The sequence below is a fragment of the Durio zibethinus genome, chromosome 25 (genome assembly GCF_047325235.1).
Source record: "Durio zibethinus cultivar Kanyao isolate XHJ-2024 chromosome 25, ASM4732523v1, whole genome shotgun sequence".
NCBI lineage: Eukaryota > Viridiplantae > Streptophyta > Magnoliopsida > Malvales > Malvaceae > Durio > Durio zibethinus.
The window spans coordinates 9,638,556-9,663,265 of NC_143186.1; the positions used below are offsets into that span (position 1 = coordinate 9,638,556).

The 24,710-nt window shown below is 27.8% G+C and overlaps 1 protein-coding gene and 1 long non-coding RNA gene across 2 annotated transcripts; one reads left to right on the forward strand and one right to left on the reverse strand.

Moving 5' to 3' along the window:
• The first annotated feature begins 2,192 nt into the window (after positions 1 to 2,192).
• On the forward strand, positions 2,193 to 3,845 carry LOC149511598 (uncharacterized). The gene is made up of 2 exons (XR_016333732.1): positions 2,193 to 2,422; positions 3,481 to 3,845. It is a non-coding gene; the product is annotated as an uncharacterized LOC149511598 (long non-coding RNA).
• Positions 3,846 to 4,758: 913 nt separating this feature from the next.
• LOC111276040 (uncharacterized) lies at positions 4,759 to 7,113 on the reverse strand. Its single transcript, XM_022861754.2, has one exon. The coding sequence runs from the start codon at positions 6,808 to 6,810 to the stop codon at positions 5,104 to 5,106; it is 1,707 nt and encodes a 568-aa protein (XP_022717489.2). The 5' UTR covers positions 6,811 to 7,113; the 3' UTR covers positions 4,759 to 5,103.
• Between the last annotated feature and the right edge of the window lie 17,597 nt (positions 7,114 to 24,710).

The window sequence follows — 24,710 nt, forward strand, 5'->3', positions numbered from 1 at the left end:
TTTAAAATTTAAAAATATTAAATTTATTTTTATCTTAAGAGATTTCATAATAATCATTTACTATTCAAAAAGATTAAATGTAATCTCTTGATAATATATATATATATATATATCTTGATAATTTACATAACTTTTTTTAAAAATAACTCATTTTTTACATAAATTTTATTTGGTGTTTACTTCTCCACTTTTGTTTGCATCTCATTTTCTTCGTGTATTATAAAATGTAAGTTATATAAATATTTGTTTTACGTGATTATGGTAGGTCATTTATTTTTAACTTTAATTTTTTTAATTATGCAAGTGTTTACAGTAAGTCATTTGTTTTAAGTTTGAATTTTTTTATATATTACAATGTGTAAAGTTATAATAACATTTATTCTTATATTTTGTAGTTGCTATATGAAGACTTTTTATTTTTTTTTTTTGACTTTTCACTTAATCAAATAATTTTTTCTTTAAATTCAACTTTAATTTTTACTTTTTCTTTTTTGCAATCATTTTAAATCTACTTATATGATAATGTCTATTTTATTATGATCTAAAAACAAACAAAATTTTAATTATTATGAAAAATCTACTTAGCAAAGTTTCATAAATACAATGTTTAGACCACATACATGCTTAAAATTTTTGAAAATATATAATCTTATTTTCTGGTATTATGCTTGCACAAATAGACAATTTCTAATATTATGGTATTCATCAACTAAATAAAATATTTAAAAATTTTAGTTATTCAAAATTAATTTCTAATAATTTACATATAAATCTAATATATATCTTTTTTTGGCATAAAATTAATTTTCTCATAATTTTATTGTATTTATCAAATAAATAAAAGTATTTAAATATGATTAGTTATCCAAAATTAATTTTTTAATAATTTACATATAATTTAAATATATATCTTTTTATCTTTGAAAAATTAATCAAATAAATAAAAATATTTAAAAATTATTAGTTATCCAAAATTAATTTTTTAATAATTTAAATATATAATTTTACTATATATATATCTTTTTATCTTCTAAAATTAATTTACTAATATTTTTATGGTATTTATCAAATAAATAAAAGTATTACAATATTATTAGTTATTCAAAATTAATTTTCTAATAATTTAGATATATATAATTTAAATATATATATATTTTTATCTTTTACAATTAATCTTTTTAATAATTTAGATATCTATCTTTTTAAATTTGAAAATATAAAATTTAGTTTTATCTTAATAGATTTAAAAATAATCTTTTATTATTAAAAAAAATAAAATTTAATCTCTTTATAATTTATATAACATATATCTTTTAAAAATAAGTCATTCTTTTACATAAATTTTATTTGATGTTTAGTTCTCCAGCTTTATTTGCACTTTCTTTTTGTCATGTATTATAAAGTGTAAGTTATATAAATATTTTTCTTTTGTAGGTGTTTAAGATAGATCAACTGTCTTTAATTTTGATTTTTTTATATATTATAAAGTATAAAATTATAGTAAATTTTATTCTTATATTTTATAGGTATTGTACGTAAACTTTTTATTTTTATCTTTCACTTTTCATTCAATCCGCTCGGTTCAACTTTAACTTTAACTTTTTTTTTTTCAATAATTGTAAGAATGTTTATAACATACTTATGGTAATGTCTTTTTATTATGATATGCAAACAAATAATAAAATAAACTAAATAGATTTATTTTAATATTAGGGATAGGTAGATCACTTGCTACTTGCTAGATGCTCCAAAAAAGCATGATTTGAATAATGATGGAAAAATAATTAAAATAATGCTAAAAATATCTAAGATATTTAATTTTTTAATTTTAATTTTAATTTTTTTTTTAGGTTAGAGTTAGAGTTGCTGTTTTATTCTTACCATTTTAAAATCATCTAACATGACTGTAAATTCTCTCTTTATTTTTAAATTTGGATAATTATAACTATAAATATATGTGATATATAATGATGAACATTGAAAAATATAATTTTTTTCATTTTCTTTTAAAAAATTTTATTTTTTTATGATAAGTTAATCAAACATATAAATTTTATGTGTTATAAATTTTTAAATTTTAAATATAATTTTAAAAAATTAATTTATATATTAAATAAATAAAATTATTCCGTAAATCATATCGCTCACAATCTAATTTATCAATAAAATATCAAATTTAAACTTAAAAAATTATGTGGAAGTCCAATTAAAATCAGGCGGAATTAGCGGGTCTAAGCAAGTAACTCCAACCCGCAAACACCTATAGTTGCCTCAATACCCACACGAATTAGGGTTTCCAAACCGTAAGCCTTTAAATACCAAACGAAGCCCCCCGTTAGAATTCTTAAGGGAAACGTCTCATCTCTACAGGGATAGTAGGTGAATCGAAAAACAAAGCCCTAACCTCAAGATGAGAGCCAAGGTAAGTTTCTCTAAATCCTCGATTAATCTTGATCTTTCATGAATTTTTTGTTTATCCAAATAAATAAATTTATTACTTTTTTCTTTTGCGTTTTGAAATTAATTTGTTTTTACTCCTTTGATTTTTGCCTCCTTAATTTATTGTAATGTATTTCGTAGAATTTTAGGGTTTTATTATCGATTTATGATCTGTTTGCTTGATGCAAAAACGTGGTACCGAAAGAGAATATTTGTAATTTTGGGTGTAATGAATGATTGTTTGATTATAATTGGTTAATCCAATTTCTTTATAACTTTCTTTTACAGCTTTATCTAAGATTTTCTACTTAAGTGATTATAATCAATGAGGTGGAAAAAATTAAAAAATGAAAAATTAATGGGTGAAGTTGAGAGATTATTGGTCTGAGACATGAAAAATGAGGAAAGCTACTAGAAACCTTCAGCTAAGGTGAACTCTGTCTTAACACGGATTGTTGATATCGTCATTGATTTGGCAAGTTAGTTCTATTTTGGTTGCTTTTGTAGCTGATTTTCTTGGATATAAGTATGCAAAATGACTGATGAAATGTAATGAGGAAGATTAATTTGTTAGCCTAGAGTTGTGTTTTCATTGTTTTTTTAGCTTTGGGTTTGGTGCCATCTTGGGGGGGGCACATGATTGTACTATAATAGGCGATTTCAAGCTAAATTCCCTGAAGAAATTCCTCCCATAAACGTTAATTGCAACTTTTTTCCGGTGATTCAGTGGAAACTGTGTTTAATTCGCATGAATGAAAGGGTTGATTAAGGGTATACACTGTTGTTTTCCTGTTATTGTTAACAGACACAAATGAGTTATGCACTATAGTTTGCAGTGGAGTCTAATATGGCTTAAATTGAGAGACTCTAGCTTGCCCATATTAATTTCAGGGTTATATGGTATAGAATGATATGGTAACAGTTCATAGAATAATCTACTGTATGAGGCTTTTGAATAAAAAAGTTAATCATCTTATTTGTCTTTGATTAGACTTAATTTTCTATATTATGAGTAATTTGGTTTTTTCTCGTGCTTTTCAGTGGAAGAAGAAGCGCATGAGGAGGCTAAAGAGGAAGCGCCGAAAGATGAGGCAGAGATCAAAGTAGGCGCATCTTGCGCAAGATAGGCTTTACCCTGACATTCCCTTGTCTTCATAATCATACAGCATATATTGCATGAAGTTATGAGGATTAGAGGATGTATATTTTGGCAGGCTTATCTGTTCCGGTCTTCTAATCCTAGGTTAAGTTTTAAGAATGTTTGAGAAGTTGCCTAGTACTACTAGATATTATGTTGGGATTTTGTGGTTTAAGCTGTGTAGACTATCAGTCTGTCATGTTTGACATGCTTCCCGAAGTTTGAAATTGAAAACATAGTGGCCTTTGTCTAATATTTGGCCGTGTTACTCTGGTCTAACATGCGAGATAAATGGTTGCCATATATTCTCAAGCATTTGGGGTTTATTCGATTTTAAAATGATGCAAACTGTTTGTGTGTGGTTCTATGATTTGAGACGAAAAATCTTGATTGGCTTGTGGTTTGTGATTTATAAAATGAAAGTGATTTTTAAGGCTGCCTTATTTTCCAAAGGTTTGTTTCCAACTTATGTTCTTTAGAGAAGTGAAGGTTTATAAGTGACTGGATTTATCAACAACAAACATGGATGCTAAAATTTTTGCAGCAAAATTAAAGTATGTGTTACTCTGCTTCCAGCCTTTCGGCCCTTGTAAAGCTATGATTGACACAATTGTCATCTTGTATCACAAAAAAAAAATGTTTTCTTTGTTTCGAATATTTGTATCATAACTGCTCTTAATACAAAGTCCTTCCAGGCCCAATTTGCAACAATACCGAGAGTAACTGGTCTTAGTTGGACTTGTGTATTTCCATTGCCATTAATCTGGAATGTCCTATTCCTATACGAAATGACATATCCTACCCTGACTTGCAATAGATTTGAATAATCAATCTGAATTACCTATTCCTGCATCGTTGACGGATCTTTGCCCTGACTTACGACATGTATATGAACAACAACCTAGTTTGGATTAAAAAAGTTATTCGGTTCTCGGAAACATACTTCTTTTCTTTTAAGAAAAGGACGAATGAAACCATATAAATTCAGTAAATAATAAAAAAGCATCTGTAAGAAGAAGCTAACTCCAATGGAAGTCAGACCTCTGCAGTTCACTTCCAACTGAGGATGGAATCCGTGTAAGAATTTTTACATACTGATTTGTGAATCCTAGAAAGGATTATGATAATTTATAGTAAGCAAGTGCCAAATGATTCTTTTATTAGATGCCTGCTTTAAAAGGGGAGTAAAATTAATCATCTCATATCAACCATAATAATCAACTTGTACATGACTAAGAAATGCTCTACAAGTACAGAATTTACAACGACCCTTTAACCAGCTCAAGCAAATAAAGTACCACAAAGTTGAGTCCTTGTGCTTGAACTTGATTCATCTTCCCTCCACCTTCCAAATTTTGGATACGGTGCCATATGATCTCAAGCTATTTTTTCCTTGGTTCATTACAAAATTCATGTTTTGACACTGTCAAAGATCTAAACAGTCAGAACCAATTTTGCGTAAAGTCACAGAATGATAATCTTTCAGTTTCTTCCATTTTCCTCTCTATATTTTGGCACCCTAAAAATCAGAAGTTATCTATAGCAGAAAGGTTGTATTGCATAACAAGTCTTTCTACAGTATGTTGACTTACAACTTTTCTCACATGCAACTCCTTCAATACTTCAGCGGCTAGCTCTATTTTTCCTTCATGAGCAATCCCTTCCACGAGAATAGTATAAGTTGTCTCACTAGGCATATAGCCTTTCTCTATCATCATTTCGAAAACCTTCAAGGCCAGATCAGTTCTCTGGGATTTGCAGAATCCTAAGATAAGTGCATTAAAATTGTCAACATCAGGCATATAGTAGCTTTCTTCCATTACTACGAGAATTTCCATTGCCCCTTGCAACATTCCCTCCAAGCACAATCCACTGATTAGTGATGAATAGGTGTAAGAGTGGGGAGTGAATCCAGACTTGGTCATTTCATATAAAAGCTGAAATGCTGGATATGTTTTTCCTTTTCTGCATAAGCTAGAAATCACACTCTTGTAGAAATGATGTAGAGAGGAATTTTGTTTGCGTCCCAAGCTTAGGATTATGGAGAATGCCTCTTGCACCATTCCCTGCTGACAGAGAACAGCAATAGCATTATATGTTCCTTCATCAGGTTTACAACGTCTATAGATCATCTGGTTTAGACACTTAACCGCATGATCCACCTTCCCCTCTAGGCAGAGACGAGCAATTATTGGGTTATAGCTTGCAGCACTGACCTCAAAACGTTCTCTAATCATTTTTTCTAAAACATCCAGAGCATGGTCAGTCCTGCCATGGAGGGCAAGAGAACCAATCAATATATGGTAAGTAACTATAGAAGGAAAAAGATCCTCACCATCCATCTCTGCTAAAAGCTCATTTGCTTCATTCCACCGTCCCTCATAGCACAAATTCCTTAGCACAATGTTACAGCTAACAACATTTGGATCAAATCCTTTAGCAGGCAAATCCCTGAAAAACCTGATCGCCTCATCAGTCCTCCCTTCCTTGCACAACCCAGTCAACAAAACATTGTAACTAACCAAATTATGCTTCCCACCTTTGGCAATAATCTCATCCAAAAGCTTCATTGCCTCATTTACTCCTTTTTCCTTACAAGCAGCTTCAAGCAAGAAAGAGTAAGTACGTTCATTGGGAACTAGTCCTCTTTGTATTAACTTATCCAACGATTGCAAGCTTTGCTTCAAGTTTCCATGCATATAAAGCCCTCTAAGTACAGAATTATAAGTAACAATACTAGTTGGATAACCGTGAGCCTCCATCTTTCCCACTAACTGCATTGCATGTCCAACATTTCCTCCCTTACATAAATAATTGACCAAGAAAGTATAAGAAGCTGCATCGGGTATAATACCAGAATCAACCATCATCTCCATCACCCTAATTGACTTTTTCATCTTATTAGCCTTGCACAAATCATACAACAGCTGTGTAGCTTGAGATGCATCAGGCTTCTGTCCCTTCCCCACCATATATTCCATGTGAAAAAAAGCATCTTTAAGCCTAAGTTCCCTACTTTTAGTGTCATTTTTCCCTGTCTTCCAATTTGGTAAAGTAAAAACAGAGTCTTTAGGGGAAATTGTGATCTGGGTAGTTGCAAAAACCCTGTTAAAACCCTTTTTGAGTGAAAAAGAATGAAGGTTTGGGATATGGTAAAAGAAACCATATGGTTTCCTTGTTGTTTCAGGTGATGGGTTGGTCATAGAAGATATTGAGTTGAGTAAAGTCGCCATAAACCCAATAGAAAAAGAAGTCTAGACAAAAATAGAAATATTAAAGAAAAAGCCTAATTCAGTTCCTTAATCGTTGATCAGTAAAAAGAACAAAGTGATGATTCTAATTTCTAGGAATATTTTCATTGTCATTACACAAAATCAAGAGAGAAAGAAGGATGAACATGCATATAATTTGGTTGAGAGGCCTTCGGATTGATGATTAATGGCTTTCCCTCAAAGAAAGAGATTTTGTTGTTGTGGTTGGTGTTGTTTTGTTTTTTCTTTTTTTTTGTGGTTTGGAGGCGAGGGAGACGAAGATCATCCCCTGCCCACTGCCATCCACTGCTCTTACCGATATCCAATTCGTGACAAACTGACAGGCGCCTACGCGCTGCTTAGTAGTTTGCAAGGCACGTGCTGACCACGGCTTATCGCAATTTGCATCTACCATTACAGACATATAGGTAGAACTACAGACGGCAACAATGGGGGTTGAGTTAGTTTTTGCTCATTTGATTTAATTTTATATTTTAAATATTTAAATTCGATTTGATTTGAAATTAAAATATTATTTTTATATTTAAATTTGATTTAATTTATATATATAATAATTAATTTTATTTGATTTAAAATTAATAAAATATTTTTAATATAAAATAATATTTTTAAATATAAATATAAAATTAAATAAATAATAAAAAATTTATATATATCAAACAAGTTAAGATGAATTTATCTAAAATTTGATTTTAACTTAAAAAATTTAAATCCAATTCAACTCAAAAATTAATTAAAAAAATTTTAATTTTATAAAATTGAATTGTTAACTTCATGCAAGACTTGGGATAAGTTCGACAGTGTCAACTAAAAGAATTTGTACTTTGGATGAAGTACAAAAGGGACCATAATTTTACGATAAAAATATAAATATTAAAATTTAAAATTTTAATAATAATTATATGAATTTACTAAATTATACTTTAAATTTAATATTTTTTGGATAATGGCAATCATGTTATATTCATAAAATACCCTAAAAATTAATGTGAAATTCTATTCATACATTTTAATAAGATAAATAAATGTATGTTTCTAATTTTACTATCCTAAGATAGATGGATGTTTACAAATTTGTATATGTATTTTTCATATTCATTTTTTGAATAATATATTTAAATTTACTAGCTTTTATTATATACTAGTTTCCACTATACGTGAGTTGTACCGAATAGTATTAATTAATTAATTAATTAAAAAATACTAATTTATAAATACATCCAAAAAAATGGTGAAGCAATTAAGAAATAACAAAAAACGAAATTCACTTCAACTTAATTTTAAATTGAAGTGACAGAATAATATTGGCTCTCTTTACGAAATTTTATGTTTTGGTCAGTTCTATGAAAATTATAATCTTTATATTTTACTTCTAATCATATATAACACAAATAATAAACATTTAGATATAATATATATGAATTTAATAAAAAAATAAAAATAAAAAACAAAAATACACAAAAAAATTATTCTAACTCTAGCTTCCTAAGCTAATTATATGTGCCGATGAAAATGTTATTGTGAAATTTATCTTATTTACTATGTCATTTATGCAATTTATTTATGTTATGCCTTAATTCATGCCACGTGTGTTACTTCATCTCATGTTTTATTTATTTCATGATTTATTTATATTATATTATTTATGTTATCAACATAACCAGCTTTTTGTTTTTATGAAATTACTAATATAAGAGAAGCATACTGTCCTTTTATATCTTTTATAGATCCATAAATGATAACATGAGACATTTAATTCATTCATAAAAGTTGGATTTGCATTAAAATTTGAGATAATGATATAATATAAACAAAATTATTTGTAAGCGGTTTTAATAAAGTGATATATGTTATATTATTTTAAGTAATTTTTTTATTTTTAAAAATATTTATTAAAAATATATATTATTTTATTAATTTCACTTGTAAAAGTTAAAAAAAAATTGATTGTCAAATTATATTATAATTTATTATAATTTAATAAAATAAATATAAAATAAGAAAAAATTGAGTTTATTCCTATAAGATTTTGAACTTTGATTTCTCCTTATCCTATACCCAAATCTCTAAACCAAAATTTTGATAAACAATACAGATGATGAGACGCGGGGCTTTGTAAATCAGTCTTAATTTTCAGTATATAAATTATCAATTAGAGACTTCCGTAATGAAAATGACTCAAATGCTACGCTAGCATTAGAGTGACAGTAGCACCGCTCACAATGACACTTGACATTTAAAAGAGAAACATGAATTCTCCTTTTATAAAAAGGACTAATATATATAATAAAATTGGACACACTCACTATGCCGTTGAAAAAATTTTTTAAATGGGAAAAAAAGTGATGGGTAGTTTTTAATTTGAGTGGTTATTGGTTAAAAAAATAAAAAGACATACACATCCATAACTTTATATTTCTTGTAATAATTTTATTTATTTTTTGTTAAATATTTGAGATTTTCATTATTTAAATTTTAATTAAAAATCTAATATTTTATTAACAAATTATGTAGCTGTTGATACGATAAATATTTTTTATTGAATTAATATCATTATATTTGCGACACAAATTCAATAAAAGGTTTTAATTAATATATAAACCCAAAATTTGAATACCAAAAGGAAAAACCAATGAATCTCTCATTAACTTTCACCTGGGGTCATTTTCATCGTTTAGCTTTTATTTGAGAATGTTGGTCATTAAACAGGCAGAGTCACATTCCCTTCTCTCTCTCTCTCTCTCTCTATATATATATATATATATATAATGAAAATATATAAGGGAGAGAGATTATGAAATTGTTGTATTAGTAAATTACTAATGTAAAGTTTCTTTTAATTTGACACTAAGTGAGGGCACCCTACTCATCCAATACATATATATATATATGTAATTTACGTTAGTAATTAAAAGAAACTTTACATTAGTAATTTACTAATACAACAATTTCATAATCTCTCTCCCTTATATATTTTCATTCAGGCATTGGTAGTGTTTACCTTGAGTAGTTTTTGAATTGTCTTATTATTCCTAGGTAATTTAGGTTCCAACTTAACTAAAAAAGTTAAGAAATCATGATATGATATTTGTCATAATGGTTTTAAGATTGAATTTTAAAAATAAAAAAAATTTGTAATCAATCTTTTTTTATTAGGTATGATTGACAATTTATTAAACTTTATCTTTTTAATAAAATCTTAAAATTTATTAAAAATATAATTTTTGGGGTTTAAGAAACTAGTATGAGTCTGAAAGTCAAATATGTGTAGGAAAATATTAGTACTTCATAGTAACAATTTAAAATGGTACCAATTAATTATGTTTTATCTTTCAAATTTTAACGAAACTGGTCTTAAACTTGATATTTATCAATAATTTTCTTAATTTATTTTATTTGAACTAATTTTTTTCTTTTTTTATTATTATTTTTTGTTATTCTATTTTATTCGAAAAAAATGAACTAAACTTTTGTTATTAAAAGAACTCTTAAAATGTCCTTATACATTAAAATGTCTCGATACATTAGTAATATTGAAAGAATTTTTTTCATCTAGGGATTACTTATGTATTGTTACTTAGATTATTTTAGAATCTTATTTTCAGAGGCTCATGTTTATTTTTCAAGAATTATGTGCATGCAATGCAATTGACAAAATATTAATGCCCATATTTCATTTCCCTCTTTTAATTAATAATTCTATTTTTTTTATTTATTGGTTTTTTATCACTTTTTTTTATTTGAAGAAAAATTTTTTTATTATATTAAAAAATTTTAAAAATACTCCAATTCATTAACAATATTTAAAAAAAATTTTTATCTAGAGATTTCTTAGTCCTCACTATTTGGACAATCTTAGAATCTTATCATCAGGTAAAAATTCATTTTCATCATCTCTTTTTTTTTTTTTATAAAAATGTGTTTATTAATATCTTTTTTTTCTTTTTTATTTTTAGTATTATTTTTTCTTTCAAAAGAAAATGGAGCTTTTTATTATTTTGAAGATTTTTATAATTACTCTAATACATTAGCAGTTTTTTAAAAAAATCTTCTCACCTAAAGATTTTTTTGACATCGCTACTTGGATCACTTTATAATTTCATCATCAAATTTAAAATTTTCTTTCCCTCATTTTCTATTTTTTACTATTTTTATCATTTTTTTATTTTTTATTACTTTTTTTTAATTTAAAATTACCAAAAGTCTAGAAATTATTTTCATTATTTTCATTATATTTTAAAGAGATAATATACATTTTTTTTTAGAAATTTCAATATTAAAATATGTGTAAAGAAAATAAATAAAATAATAATAATAATAATAATAATAGTAAATAAATAAATAAATAAACATAAATAAATTGAAAATGTAAAAATTACCTAAATTGGCTGGTCTGAGAGCGGTTTGTTGGGATCTGATTTAGTTCGAATGAACTAATGTCAATTTGAAAGGGAAACGGATGGTTCACTGACGATCTAATCATTTTGGCCAATCCTGAACAAGTTTAATTGGATCGATTTGAGTCTGGCAGTATCTCCTTAGACCAGGTTAGGCACGCAAACCCCAAGTCAAGTCTAGGCCAATGCGTGGGTTAGTTGATAAGTTTTTTTAATGCTATAAAAGCTACCTTTTTAAGCTTTACTTTTACCTATTTTTTTTTTAAAAAATCCCAAAGTTCTAAAAGTAATCAGACATTTAAACTCCAAAACCTAGATTCTGGTACTAACCTGTTACACCGATTGTTGTACCTCATCGATGGCCACCATTAACTGACACCAGTTTGTTTCCCAAAAATCACCCAAGTAAAGCTTTTCTCATCATCTTTCTATTTATTAACTTGTTTTTCCTAAAATCTTTCTAGAACAACCTAGATCTGCACCCAAAGGTTTTAGAGTTCTAAACCACCCACTTCTGTCACTCCATTGGCTTTAAATTTTTACTATGTCCTTCATCTTCCTTTGGCCTTTTTTTTTACCAAATTTCAAGATCTAAAACCATGTAGAAGCCATGTAAATTGAAAAACCTCCCATTGTCGCCTTTCATTTCACCAACTCTAATGGATTTTTCTTTTTTTTCTTACAATTATCATTTTTTCCCTTTTTGTGGTGTTAGGTTCCTCACATGAGGATTGTGATTTATTTTGTTTTTGTTTTACCTTTTTTTTTTTTGGTGGGTTGGTTTCGAGTTTGGTGACTAGTTAAATGGGTGTGGTGTTTTTTGGTTGCCCTATTGATCATGAAATGATGTGGCCAAATGGGTGACTTATTGATGGTAGCTTGGGTGTTAATTTTTTCGTTTTTGTGGAAGGCTCAGTTGAAAAGGACTGTTTGGATATGGTGATAGCAACTAAAGGCAATGAATGATGGTGGTTGCAAGGTTTTTTTTTTTTTTTTTTTATTCTATTGAGGTGGGCTTATTCCTTTAGTGGTGGAAAAGTTATGTTGTGGGCTTCATGGTAGGTTGGCTTCGGGTTTGGTATCTGGTGCGTTTATGTTAAATCAATGATGGTGGTACAAGGTGAATTGTGGTTAAGAATGTGGTCAATTTGGGGCTTGGATCTATTATTTGGGGGGTTTTTGAGGTTGTGAAATTGATCAAGTTTGGGTGAAGGGAGTGAGTAAAAACTAGCTAGTAAATGGATTTTTTTCTTATCAGAGGTGGTTGAAAGCCTTTTTTTTTCTCCTTTAGCTGAGAATTCCCTTTTTGTTTTCATGTTGTGAATCCTCATTTTTTATTATTAGAAAACCCTTAGTAAAATCCTTTAATTCATATGAAAAAATGATTGAAAATTTTAGACTGTAACTATAATGGTAGCAATGGCTTACTACTGTTTAGGGCTTTGAACTTTTTTTGATCAACTTATGTTAAAAGTTAGTATAGTAAAATAATGATGAAAATTAGAAATCTAAAAATAGTGTACCAAAGAGGGAAGGGTTTTGGCATATGGGAAGGGGAAACTTGGTGGGATTGCTTAGTCTTGTAGATACCCTTTTTGTTAAGGTTTTAATTTTTAGTTAAAAATAAAAAAGTAAGAAATTCTAATTAAACAAATTTGTGCTATAATTGAATCTGGACAATATTTATACTTTTAGCTTTTAAGCCCAAATTTAATTGAACTAGACCCATGCAAAATTTTGAATTAGATCTTTAAGCTTTCAAATACAATCAAGTTAAATTAAATTGTATCGAATTTGATTTAAGTAATCGAGGACCATTTCAATTATTTAGATAAAATTGAATGTTTACAGCTACACTTCTTTACATATTATTGAGAATCAAGAATAAAGTAAAGATATAAACAACAATTTTATCTAGAGTCAATGATTTGAAAAAAATTTTCTTAAGATTTTTTTTATATTTTTCTTTTTTTTTGGAATATATTTTTTTACTTTGGTGTTTTTTTTTCCTAGTTTTCTTAATTTTTTTAATTTTTTGGTTATTTTTTTTTTTAATTTAATGAACTTGACCATTTAAAAATAAATTTAAACACTCTTTTAAATAAAAAACTTAAATTTTGAAAATAAAAAAGAGATCATACCTTGCCTGAAGAACTTAGAGATTACGCCTAAAGGTTTTACAAACCATAACAATAAAACAGATTCAGTTTGGAAGACTTGTGAATCTTGCCCAAAGGATATAGAGATTACGCTTAAAAATCTTACAAATCTTAATATTTTCGAATGCTCCTCTAATCAGAGGTATTAAAACTTTAAAAATTAAAATGTTTTGTCTGGAGGTCTTGAAAAATCATTTAAAAATTTAAAATTTTGCTTAGAGGTCTTAAAGATTATGTAAAAAAGTCTTACAGATCTCGACATGTACAAAAGCTTCTTTAATCAGAGGTTTTGAAACTTTAAAACTTTAAAACATTCTGCTTGAAGTCTTGTAAATCTTGATATTTACGAAAATTCCTCTAATCAAAGGTATTAAAACTTTAAAATTTAAACATTTTGCCCGAAGGTCTTACGAATCGCTTGAGTCTTTGCTCGGAGATTTTGGAAAATCATTTAAAAATTTAAGATTTTGCCTAGAGGTTTTTAGAAGTCAATTAAAAATTAAAAATTTTCCTTGAAAGTCTTACGAATTTTGCACAAAGGGCTTACAAATCAATTTCTGAAAATTTGCTTATAAAAGAGGAAACATTCAATTTTTAAAATTTTTTAAATTTCGAATATCACCATTGTAAAGAACTTGGATATTACCACCAAGTAACTTTGTAGAAAACTTGATCACAAGGTTTTTCTTAATTAGTGCCAATTTTATTGGGTTTAAAATTTAGGTACTAGCTAAATTGGGCTTAAATTTTATTGATGTTATCTAATTTGGGCTTAAAATCCAATTAATGTCAGCTAAACTGGGCTTGAAATCTTATCACTGCCAATTAAACTAGGCTTAAAATCTGATTTGTGTCAGCTAAATTATGTTTAAAATATGTCGATGCTAGCTAAACTGGACTTGAAATATGATCTCTTTTAAAATTTTTTGACATTTATTCCTTCTAAAATTCAACTTGTTATCATATCTCATATATTTTTTCATTCATTTCTTTAACAACCCTTTCCCTTTTTTTGTAAATTCTTTTTCGACTTTTCAAACTCTTTTGTTATTTTTTCCTATTGTCAAACTATTTTCTTTTTTCTTATTTCTCTCTTTTTTTTTTCTTCTTTTTGCTTCTTTTTTTTTTGTTTTGAACTTTTTATCATTTTTTTGGTAGATTTTACTTTTATTATTTCTTAAACTGAGATATTCTTATCCCCTTTTTTTTAAACTCTTCTCTTGAATACCTTTTTTTTTTATTTTGACAAAGGTAATCATGACCTAAATGTCTATTTCTAATCAAAATGATACAAACACGAATGCTTGATGAAAATACAAGTAATTTTTTTATAATGTAAATGCCAATGTTCTTTTCATGTAGATGCACCTATAAATACTTTTTTTATGATACAGATGCAATGATGCAACGATGCAAATGCAAATACGAATATCTTTGTTATGATGCAAATGCCATTGACGTAAATGTGAATGTCTTTCACATGATGCATATGCAAGTAATGCAAATGCAAATGTCTCTTCTTTTTTTTTAGCAGCATGTAGATAAATTTCTTTCTTATGTTGCACATGCAAATGATGCAAATGTGATTTTTTTATTCAAAAGATTTCTATTCAAATTTTCATTATTTATTTTTGACTAAAAATGATATCAGTATTATGTACAAAATGCCTAAATAATCTTCAAACTTTTTCAAAGTGATCACAAAATCACCCCATATAAATTATTTTTTTAATTAATGAGAAAAGTTAGAAATTCATAACTTTCAAATATCTTAAAAATTGATGATTATTATTTGAAATGCTTATGGATGGGGTAATTGACAATTCAATTCTTTTCACTGGTAGGCATATCTCAAGGAAAGCTTGACGACGGTTGCAAGAATTACTCTTGAGCTCACTAAAGAGATAGTTTTTCTAAAACACTTTTCTTTTATTGAAAACAAAGCATGGCTTAACATAATACTTCAATGTGCATTAAAATTAGCCATTATTTTTTGAAAAAGATTTGGGAAGAGAAAAAGGTTAGGGTTTTTTATTTTCACTGTTTTAATGAAATGTAAAATCTTTAATGGGTATTGATCTTTTAAAAGATCGTGACTTTTTATTTTTGGATAAAACCTTGAAATTTTAAAATTCTCTTAAGGCCTTAAAAGTGGTTCTAACTCCAAACTGTCCTTTTTGGATTTTCATCTTTGAGCTATATTTTTTAATAATAAGGAACTTAGTAAAATCTTGTCAATTGATAATAGGTATATTCAAATTTTCAAGGATATGGCTCTTCAATTCAAGTGTCCACATTTGATGAAAATGAACTTTTTAAAGTATATAATGTAGGCTAAGGTTTCGAGTTCTAAAAGAATGGGTAAATAGGCTCAAAATATATTATTCAAGATAATTAGGTTAAAGATCTTATGGAGCATTTTCTGGATAAAAAGCCATGTGTCTTTTTTTTTTCTTTTTTTTGGAAATATTTGATTTCAACTTTAGTATTCTACTTTCTTAAATTCTATATTCTTTTTACTTGGAATTCTAATTGAAACTTCAATCACTTTTTGCTTTGGATTCTCATTTATAAGATGCATGTTAGACATTCTTAATATTAAACGTTTTCCTTAAAGTTGGGCATTATTGCTCATGATCTTTGAAGATGTCCCTATTTTTCCCCTCAATGTAAAAAACGATCCTTGACTGGGATTTATTTTGAAATAAGAAATTTAATAAGCTCAAATGGGTAACAAGTAGATAATTTTTCTATATGTAAAAGATAGAGAAAGATTATGATTCATCATTTCAAATATGATCACTTAGATAGAAGAATAAATTATTGAAGAAGGAAAGAATGAGATAAAAAGGTTTCTTTTTTGGTTTTTTTCTTTATTTTTCTTTATTTTTCTATTTTTTGTGTTTTTTATTTTTTTCTAATTTTTTCTATTTTTTTACATGATATAACCATCAATTATTTTTGTGTGATTGATTCTCCATCTTGTTTTTCACTCAAGGTTCTTATGACAATAAAAACCAAGTTGTCTAGAATGTTCTAAATTTGATCACATAATTCAAAAAAAAGCTCTTTTTGGTTCCAAATGGTTTGACATTTTTTGGTAAAATGAAGGGTAAAGGTATTAAGGTATAGAACATCAATTTGGCTTAAGATGTGAAATAAGGGCTACTTGAAAAATAAAGTTTAGGCTTTTTTGTATCTATAGTCATTGAAAGAATTTGAATAGTTCAATAATATTGGTAAAATTTTAACACACATTGAATTATCAATTAAAAATTTTAAAAAGTGTCTTGTCTGATTTTCGAAACTCAAAATGAATTTTTAAAATTAGTCTCTTTTGTTTGTTGCCCATATGAAAGCTTGGCTTTTAGGTACTATGAAAATTTAGTTCTTGAGTCTCAGACTCATGCCTTTCAAAATAATAGATCAAAAAATGATTGGTGAAAAAATGATTTTTAAGTTAAATCCATTCCAATGATGATTTCCAATTGTTTGAGGACTCGTAAGATACTTTTTGGCTTTATTATTATAATCTATAAATCAAATTATGCGGGGTTTTTTTATTCAAAATAATCTTTTTACAAACAGAAAATTGATACATTATTTTCTAAAAAATTGACTTACACAATGTCAGAATGTAATATAAAATCCCAACTAAATAAGAAAAACCTCTTTTATTAGTATCAAAATTCAAATTTGGTGCATTAAAAATAGAAATGCCCTTAAAAGCAAAAGTTAATCTTTCAACACTCCACAATATATTAAAACTAACATTAAATAGAACATGTATATGATGCATGAATGTGTGAATACAAACTGATGTGCTTGTAGGGTACCCAATACTTATAAAAGATTTCAAGTTAAGCTTTGAACCACAACATCACAAATTCAATTTTAAAACATCAGTTTGTTGAAAACTTTTTACTTCAACATTGAGTTTGCTACAATACCTTAATAAAGACTTCTTACATCATAATATTAAGATTTTCAAAAGAAATCCCCTACGTGTTTGTACTGCTTGTAAGTACTTTCTTGAAAATTAGCCAAGCATTGACTATATTATCCTAGATACATTTATTCTTTTACTTGCTTAGCTTTTTGGGTCATGTCCATTGTTTTGAAGTTGACTTCTCTTATCTATTCTACCAAACGAGTGGTTTAAGACTCTTTTAGTAGACATTCATTTTTCCAATATTGGGTTTCTTTGATTTTGAGCTCAAATTGATCTCTTTCTTTCTTTAGGATTTGATTGGCTTCACATTGATGGCATATTTACTATTTCAAGTCATCAACAAGGCTTTGCAACATTTTTTTTCCTTCATAAACCTAATGAGCTCTTTTTCCTTAAACAACAACTTAGACTGAAGTTGTTCGGTATTTTTTTTATTTCTTTAAGTTTAGTGATCACTGACACAATATATTTATGTATATTTTTTTACATCTCTTATTGTTCTCTTTCAAATCTTTGAAATTTTCCTTTATTCTCTTTAGGTTTAGACTTTTATTCCTTAACCTCATGCTAATGTCTTTACTTTTCAATCTCTTATGTTTCCTTCTCTTATTCCAATATATGTTTCATAACGTTCATATTTTCAGGGCCCCTTTCACAATGGGCTTCTTCAAGTGGGCATGATTTTTTATTCATGGGAATAACATTGGTTGAGGCATATCGCTTTCTTCATAGCAAATATTCAGGTATTACCTTATCTGTATATCTTTCACAACCTACTCTCTAAGTTTGCTGCCACTATTTGATAGTTTCTTTCTTTCTTAAGAAATCCTAGTTCCTCAAAAGAGAATTCTAATTCTCGAAGCTCATAAGTTATTTGAACAAACTATTCTGACCCTAATTATTTATAGACCATAATTGGAGCATAACCTATGCCTCTTCACAGTCTTAAGACTGAAACCCATAATTTATTGCCATATTTGTACAATATAGCTTATCATGGCATTTATGGAGCTTTCTATATAATTTGAACATTGGTGAAATTTTGTAAAATAATAACCACTCTTCCTTGGGCTTTGATGTTGGCCATCCAATATTACAAAACTTTTCAATGGATGTCATCTTCTTACAATAAATAGGGTGAAATTTGCCCACAAGATTCTGAAGATAACTTTTTTCCCAAACATAAAGTAGTTGTGCACACCTTATGCGTTGTCTTCATTTTTGTCGATAATGATTTGATAATCTAAAGTTTTTGCCAATATGGATAAAATATGATTCATTTTATTGTCCACTGGCTCAAGGAAGTGTATTACTAACACCTTAATGTGTCTCAAGTCCTTAAGGAAAATGATCAAATAATAAATTACCAAAGTTATCATTCTCATACCTCGTTCATCCTCCAAGTGTTTGACAATGTAATTGTGCAAGATTTCCTATAGGATGCATTTGCTTTTGCCTTTTGTTTGGATATACGAGCTCACATCCTAAGTGGACACTTTTATCATGTGGGTAAATTTCTTTCAGGATCTAAAATTTTTACCTCAACAATAGATCTTATCTCGATTAAGAAGTTGCAACTACAATAACATAGACTATTCTTCAATTGTTGGAGTTATATCAATCTCATTAACTATGGGACATCTATAAGTAGTGTCCCAAAATTGAATCAAAGCTCTTATCAACTGGTCTTTTATAGGCACCTCAAGAAATGAAGTAATATGATCATATTTTACCTCGAAAGCCATTTTATTAAGTGTTGTTACATGCACCAAATCTCGACTACTCGAAGATATCATCTTGTTGAAGCCCCAACATGATTTTTTCAAGTAAAGTTTCCTTTTTAGATTCTTTCAGATAATGTCCTTTTCTTCTTTAGGTTTTTGATGATTGAATTATCACCTTATTAACATCTTCATATATGTTGGGTTCTAAAGCTGAGGACAATATGATAGTGTTTTGAAACAAAACCTAAAATCTCCTAACTTTTTAGTACGTCGACAAACACATCCCATATACTGATGTTTATATTAACGTTTGATCATGAAACAAAAGGAAAATAAAATAAATTAGGGTAACAATCAAGTTAAAATAAATGCTTTCATGCGTCCTAGTTTAGAGTAAAATTTATACAAAAAAAATGGTATTGCTCTATCTAAGGTTGGCTTATTATAGTTTACTCTATGCAAAGCTCAAAACTAATAGAGGCTAAAAAGTTCTCAAATTCTTCCTCACTATCGTCTATGTTGGACTAGTAAGGTACCAAATCCTCACCAATTATAGGCTTCAAACGAAAATGGTTTAATTTGAGTAAGAGTATTTCACTTGTTATTGTGGAGGTTATCACCTCACTAGAGCATAGGTACTTTACTCTCCTTTAAAAGAGTTAGAGCTCGGATATAAAGCCTATGCATGTAATGCTTATTGTATATGTAAGAGAAAATAACATTGCAGTCTCTATCCTACATGCCCCACATTTTATTAAGAAAAACATAAAATAAATAATGAACAAATGACAATAAAAATGAAATGCATATGATTTTTTCTTTTTATTATTATTTTTTAAATAAAATCAAAATCAAAGAAATTAAAGTTAAATAATAATTAAAACTGTTATTTTAAAATTAAGGATAACACATAATTAATTTTGGTCTAACTCACAAAAAAGTGTCCCCAATGAAGTTACTAAACTATTGTAACAGTTTTAGGGTTGGTAGATGAATTTTAAAATTGGTTAAGTGTAATTGGCTACCTATTAAAACTTAGATTTTTAATAAAATCTTAAAATTAATTCAATTTTATTAAAAAGATAATTTTTTTAGGTTTACAAAAACAATTTAAGTCAAGGAGTCGATTACGTATGAGGAAGGATTAACACCCCCACAGCATTCGTTTAAAATGGTATCAATTAATTATATGTTATCCTTTGAATTTTAACAAAACTGGTCTTAAACTTGGTATTTATCAATAATTTCCTTGATTTATTTTATTTGTAATAATTTTATTTTTTTTCTCTTTTTTGATTATTTTTTTGTTACTCTATTTTATTCGAGAAAAATCAACTAGAACCTTGTTATTGAAAAAACTCTTAAAATGTCTTAATATATTGGTAACATTGAAAGAATTTTTCTCACATAGGAATTTTCTAGACATTACTAGGATTATTTTAGAATTCCATCTTTGGAGGCTCGTGTATATTTTTCAAGAATTATGTGCATGCAATGCCAATGACAAAATATTAATGCCAATATTTCATTTTCCCTTTTTAATTAATAATTCTCTTTTTTGGTTTGTTGGTTTTTTATTACTTTTTCTTTATTTGAAAAAAAGAGAAATTTTTATTATATTGAAAATTTTTGTAAATATTCCAATTCGCTATTAGTATTAAAAAAATCTTTTCGCCGATAAATTTCTTAAGCCTCATTACTCAAACAACCTCAAAATCTCATCATTGGGTAAAAATTCATTTTCTTACTCTCTTTTTTTTTGGATAAAAATATGTTTATTAATTTCTCTTTTTTTATTATTTTTTTTAGAAAAAAAAAGAAACTTTTTATTATTTTGAAGAATTTTTATAAATACTCTAATATGCTAGTAGTATTTAAAAAAAATTTTCTCACTTAGAGATTTTTTTGGTATCACTATTCGAAATACCGTAGAATCTCATCATCAGATTTAAAATTTCTTTTTCTTCATTTTCTTTTTTTTTACTATTTTTATTTTTTTTTCAAATTTAAAATTACCGAAAGTCTAGAAATTATTTTCATTATTTTTATTATTTTTTAAAGAGATAATATATATTTATTTTTGGAAATTTGAATATTAAATATGTGTAAAGAAAATAAATAATAATAATAATAATAATAAACATTAAGAAAATATAAAATATAAAAATTACCTAAATTGATCGGTCTAACAGCAGTCTGTTAGGGTTTGATCTAGTTCAGATGAACCAACATCAATTTGAAAAGGAAATAGATGGTTCACTTACGATTTAATAAGTTAAGCCAGCCTTGAATCAATTCAGTTAGATCAATTTAAGTCTAACAGTAGCTCTTTAGTCCGAGTCGGGTGTGTAAATCCTGGGTTAAGCTTGAGCCGGTGCATGAGTTAGCTGATAATTCTTTTAATGCTATAAAAGCTTTACCTTTATCACTTTTCTAAAAAATTTCAAAGCTCTAAAAACAATCGGTCATTCAAACTACAAAACCTAGATCTCGATGCTGGCTTGCCACATTGACCACTATTTGTCGGCGTTAGTTTGTTTTCCAAAAGTCACCCAAGTAAAGATTTTCTCATCCTTTTTTTATTTCTCAACTTATTTTTCCTAAAATTTCTCTAAAACATCGTAGATTTGCACATAAAGTTTTGGTTTTAAAGCGCTAAACCACCCACTTTCGTTGCTCCATTGGCTTCAAATTTTTACTATGTCCTTCCCTTTCCCCTAAATTCAAGATTTAAAACCATGTAGAAGCCGTGTATCCCAAAACACCCCCAACTATTGCCTCCTATTTTTACCACCTCTAATGGCTTTTTCTTCTCATTCTTACAACTACCATTCCTTCATTTTTTTTGTGGCATTGGGTTCTTCACGTAAAGACTATGATTTATTTTTGTTTTGTTTTGTTTTGTTTTTTTTTTTTAGATGGGTTGGTTTCAGGTCTGGTGACTAGCCGAATGGGTGCGGTGTTTTTATGGGTGCCATATTGATCATTTTTGTGGTGTTTTTTTAGGTTCCATATTGATCATGACATGATGTAGTCGAATGGGTGCCATATTGATCATAAAATGTAGTCAAATGGGGTAGGCTATTGATGGTAGCTTAGGTGTTGGTTTTTCTATTGGTGTGGAGGGCTCAACTAGGAAAGACTATTTGGGTATGGTGGTGGCAACTAAAGGCAAGAAGTGATGGTGGTTGCAGGGTTTTTTTTTTTTCTTTTTATTGAAGTAGACTTGTTCCTCTAGTGATGGAAGAGCTGTGTTGGCAATGGGCTTCATGGTGGGTTAGCTTCAGGTTTGATAGTTTATGAGTTTATGTTAAGTCGATGATGGTGATACAAGGTGAATCATGGGTGAGGATATGGTTGGTCTTGGGTTGGGATTTTTTTTTGTTTTTTTGTTTTTTTTTGGGAGGGGTTTGGGGCTATGAAGGTGATCAAGTCTGGGTGAGGGGAATGAGTGAAAGCTAGTTGAAAAATAGGTTTTATTTTTGTTGGAGGTGGTTGGAGGCCCTTTTTTTCTCCCTTAGATGAGAGTCTTTTTTTTTTTTTTTTTTCATGTTGTGAATCCCTCTTCCCTGTTATCTAAAGCCCTCAGTAGAATCCTTTAATTCATTTAAAATGATGATTGAAAATTTTGGAATGTAGCTATAATGGTAGCAATGGCTTGCTAGTGTTCGGGGCTTTAAATTTTTTTTGATCAACTTATGTTAGAAGTCAGTAGGGTAAAAGAGAGGTGAAAATTATAAACTTGAAAATAGTGTACCAAAAGGGGAAGGGTTCAGGCATCTGGGAAAGGTAAATTTTGCGGGATTGCTGAGTCTTGCAGACACCTTTTTTTCTAAGCTTTTAATTTTTAGTTGAATCTAGACCACATTTAGACTTTGGGCTTTCAAGTCTAAATTTAATTGGACTAGACCCATGTAAAATTTTGAATTAGACCTTTAAGCTTTCAAATACAATCGACTTAGATTAAATTGCATCGAATTCAATTTAAATAATTATGGATCATTTTAACTATTCAAACAAAATAAAGTATCTATAATACTATTCAAAGTTCAAACCATTTTTTTCTCTCTAAAAGACAAAGCAAATGAGACCCATCTGTGTCCCCAAAAAGAAAAACACAACACATGTAGTAAAGATCAATTAATTAATATACTATATTCTTTTTTAGTAACTAACTCATATACTTTTAATCTCCTAAGGCTTAGAAAGGCAAAGTTTATAGAAGAAGGGGGATGGTGGGTTAGAGTTTATGCTCATATGCCTCCGTCAAAACTTTTTAACCACTAAAGCAAAAGGTGGAAGGCAAAAAAATTATACTTTATTAACACAGTTAATAAGAACTTGAGTTCGAGATTAAATTTGAAATTTTTTTATGTTTGGCTTGAGTTTAAATTTAAATTAGTCAATATGTCTTAAAATTTTATGAAAAATATAATTATTTTAATATTTTTTAATCAAACTATGTTTAAATTTGAGATTTTTTAATTTAGATAATTTTAAGTTTAAAAACTTTTCAAATTTGGATATTTTATTTTATTTTTTTAAATCAGATTTAGAAATATTCGAACTTGGACTTTTCAAAAGTATTTTTGTTCATTTGCCACTAAAGAAATTAGGGAAAAAAAAAAAGAGATGTTTGCAAAATATATTCATTTTCGGTTGTCACTTTATTTTGCCTCTTGTCATCAGATCATTGCTCACATTAGACAAAAGACATTTATTGGCAACAGTATTGTCGAGGATGTCACCCGACCTACGGTATAAACAGTCAATGGCATATCCCCCCTTGAAGAGAATTAAAATGAAAGATAGTTATATTATGGCGCAATATTTTTACAAAAATATATCTTATTATATTATTAATAAATATATGCATGCAATATATTAACAAGTTTACAAAATTATAAATTTTATCAATTTAAAATAAATGTATATAAAACATAATATATTAAATAAATAATTTTACTTTAAATTATAAGTGACTTTCTTTTACAAAAAGAATAAAATAAATCAATTGTTTTTTTGTCGATATAAATAAATCAGTTGGTACATAATAAACATAAGTAAAGTTGAAGCATTGTTGTCTGATCCACCCAAAAAGGCACAAAATGTACCAGTCAGAGTAATCTTTTTCAGAAAGAATTGTCCAATAGTAAGAATTGCTTTCAATTCTAATGGTAAGCTTTTGAACATATATAGTTGTAATAAAGATGGCAATTGGGGGATATTTTTAATCAAAACCCAAAGTACAATCTAAACCGGAGATTATAGTGTAATTTTTTTTATCATGATTGGATAAATTATAGTCAAAATTAGCTATTTTTTAATGAAACAAGCAATTGCGAATGACAAAAGAGAGGGTTATGGAGAAAATGGCAACCGCGAGCTTCTAGGGAAAGTCTTTCTCAGTCTACCATATATGAATGAACCGAGATACTTAAAATTAATGGAATGGAAACTTGAATTGGACAGGATTTTAATTTCCATGAAAATGTGAGGAGCTTTGTCTTCTATCAAGGGGCATGCAGGACCACCTGTTTCATGAATGCTATGCAAATGATCGAATGAAACAAGAAAACTTTTACACCAAAAAAAAGAAAACATTTTTGGGTCACCTTTAACCTTCGGT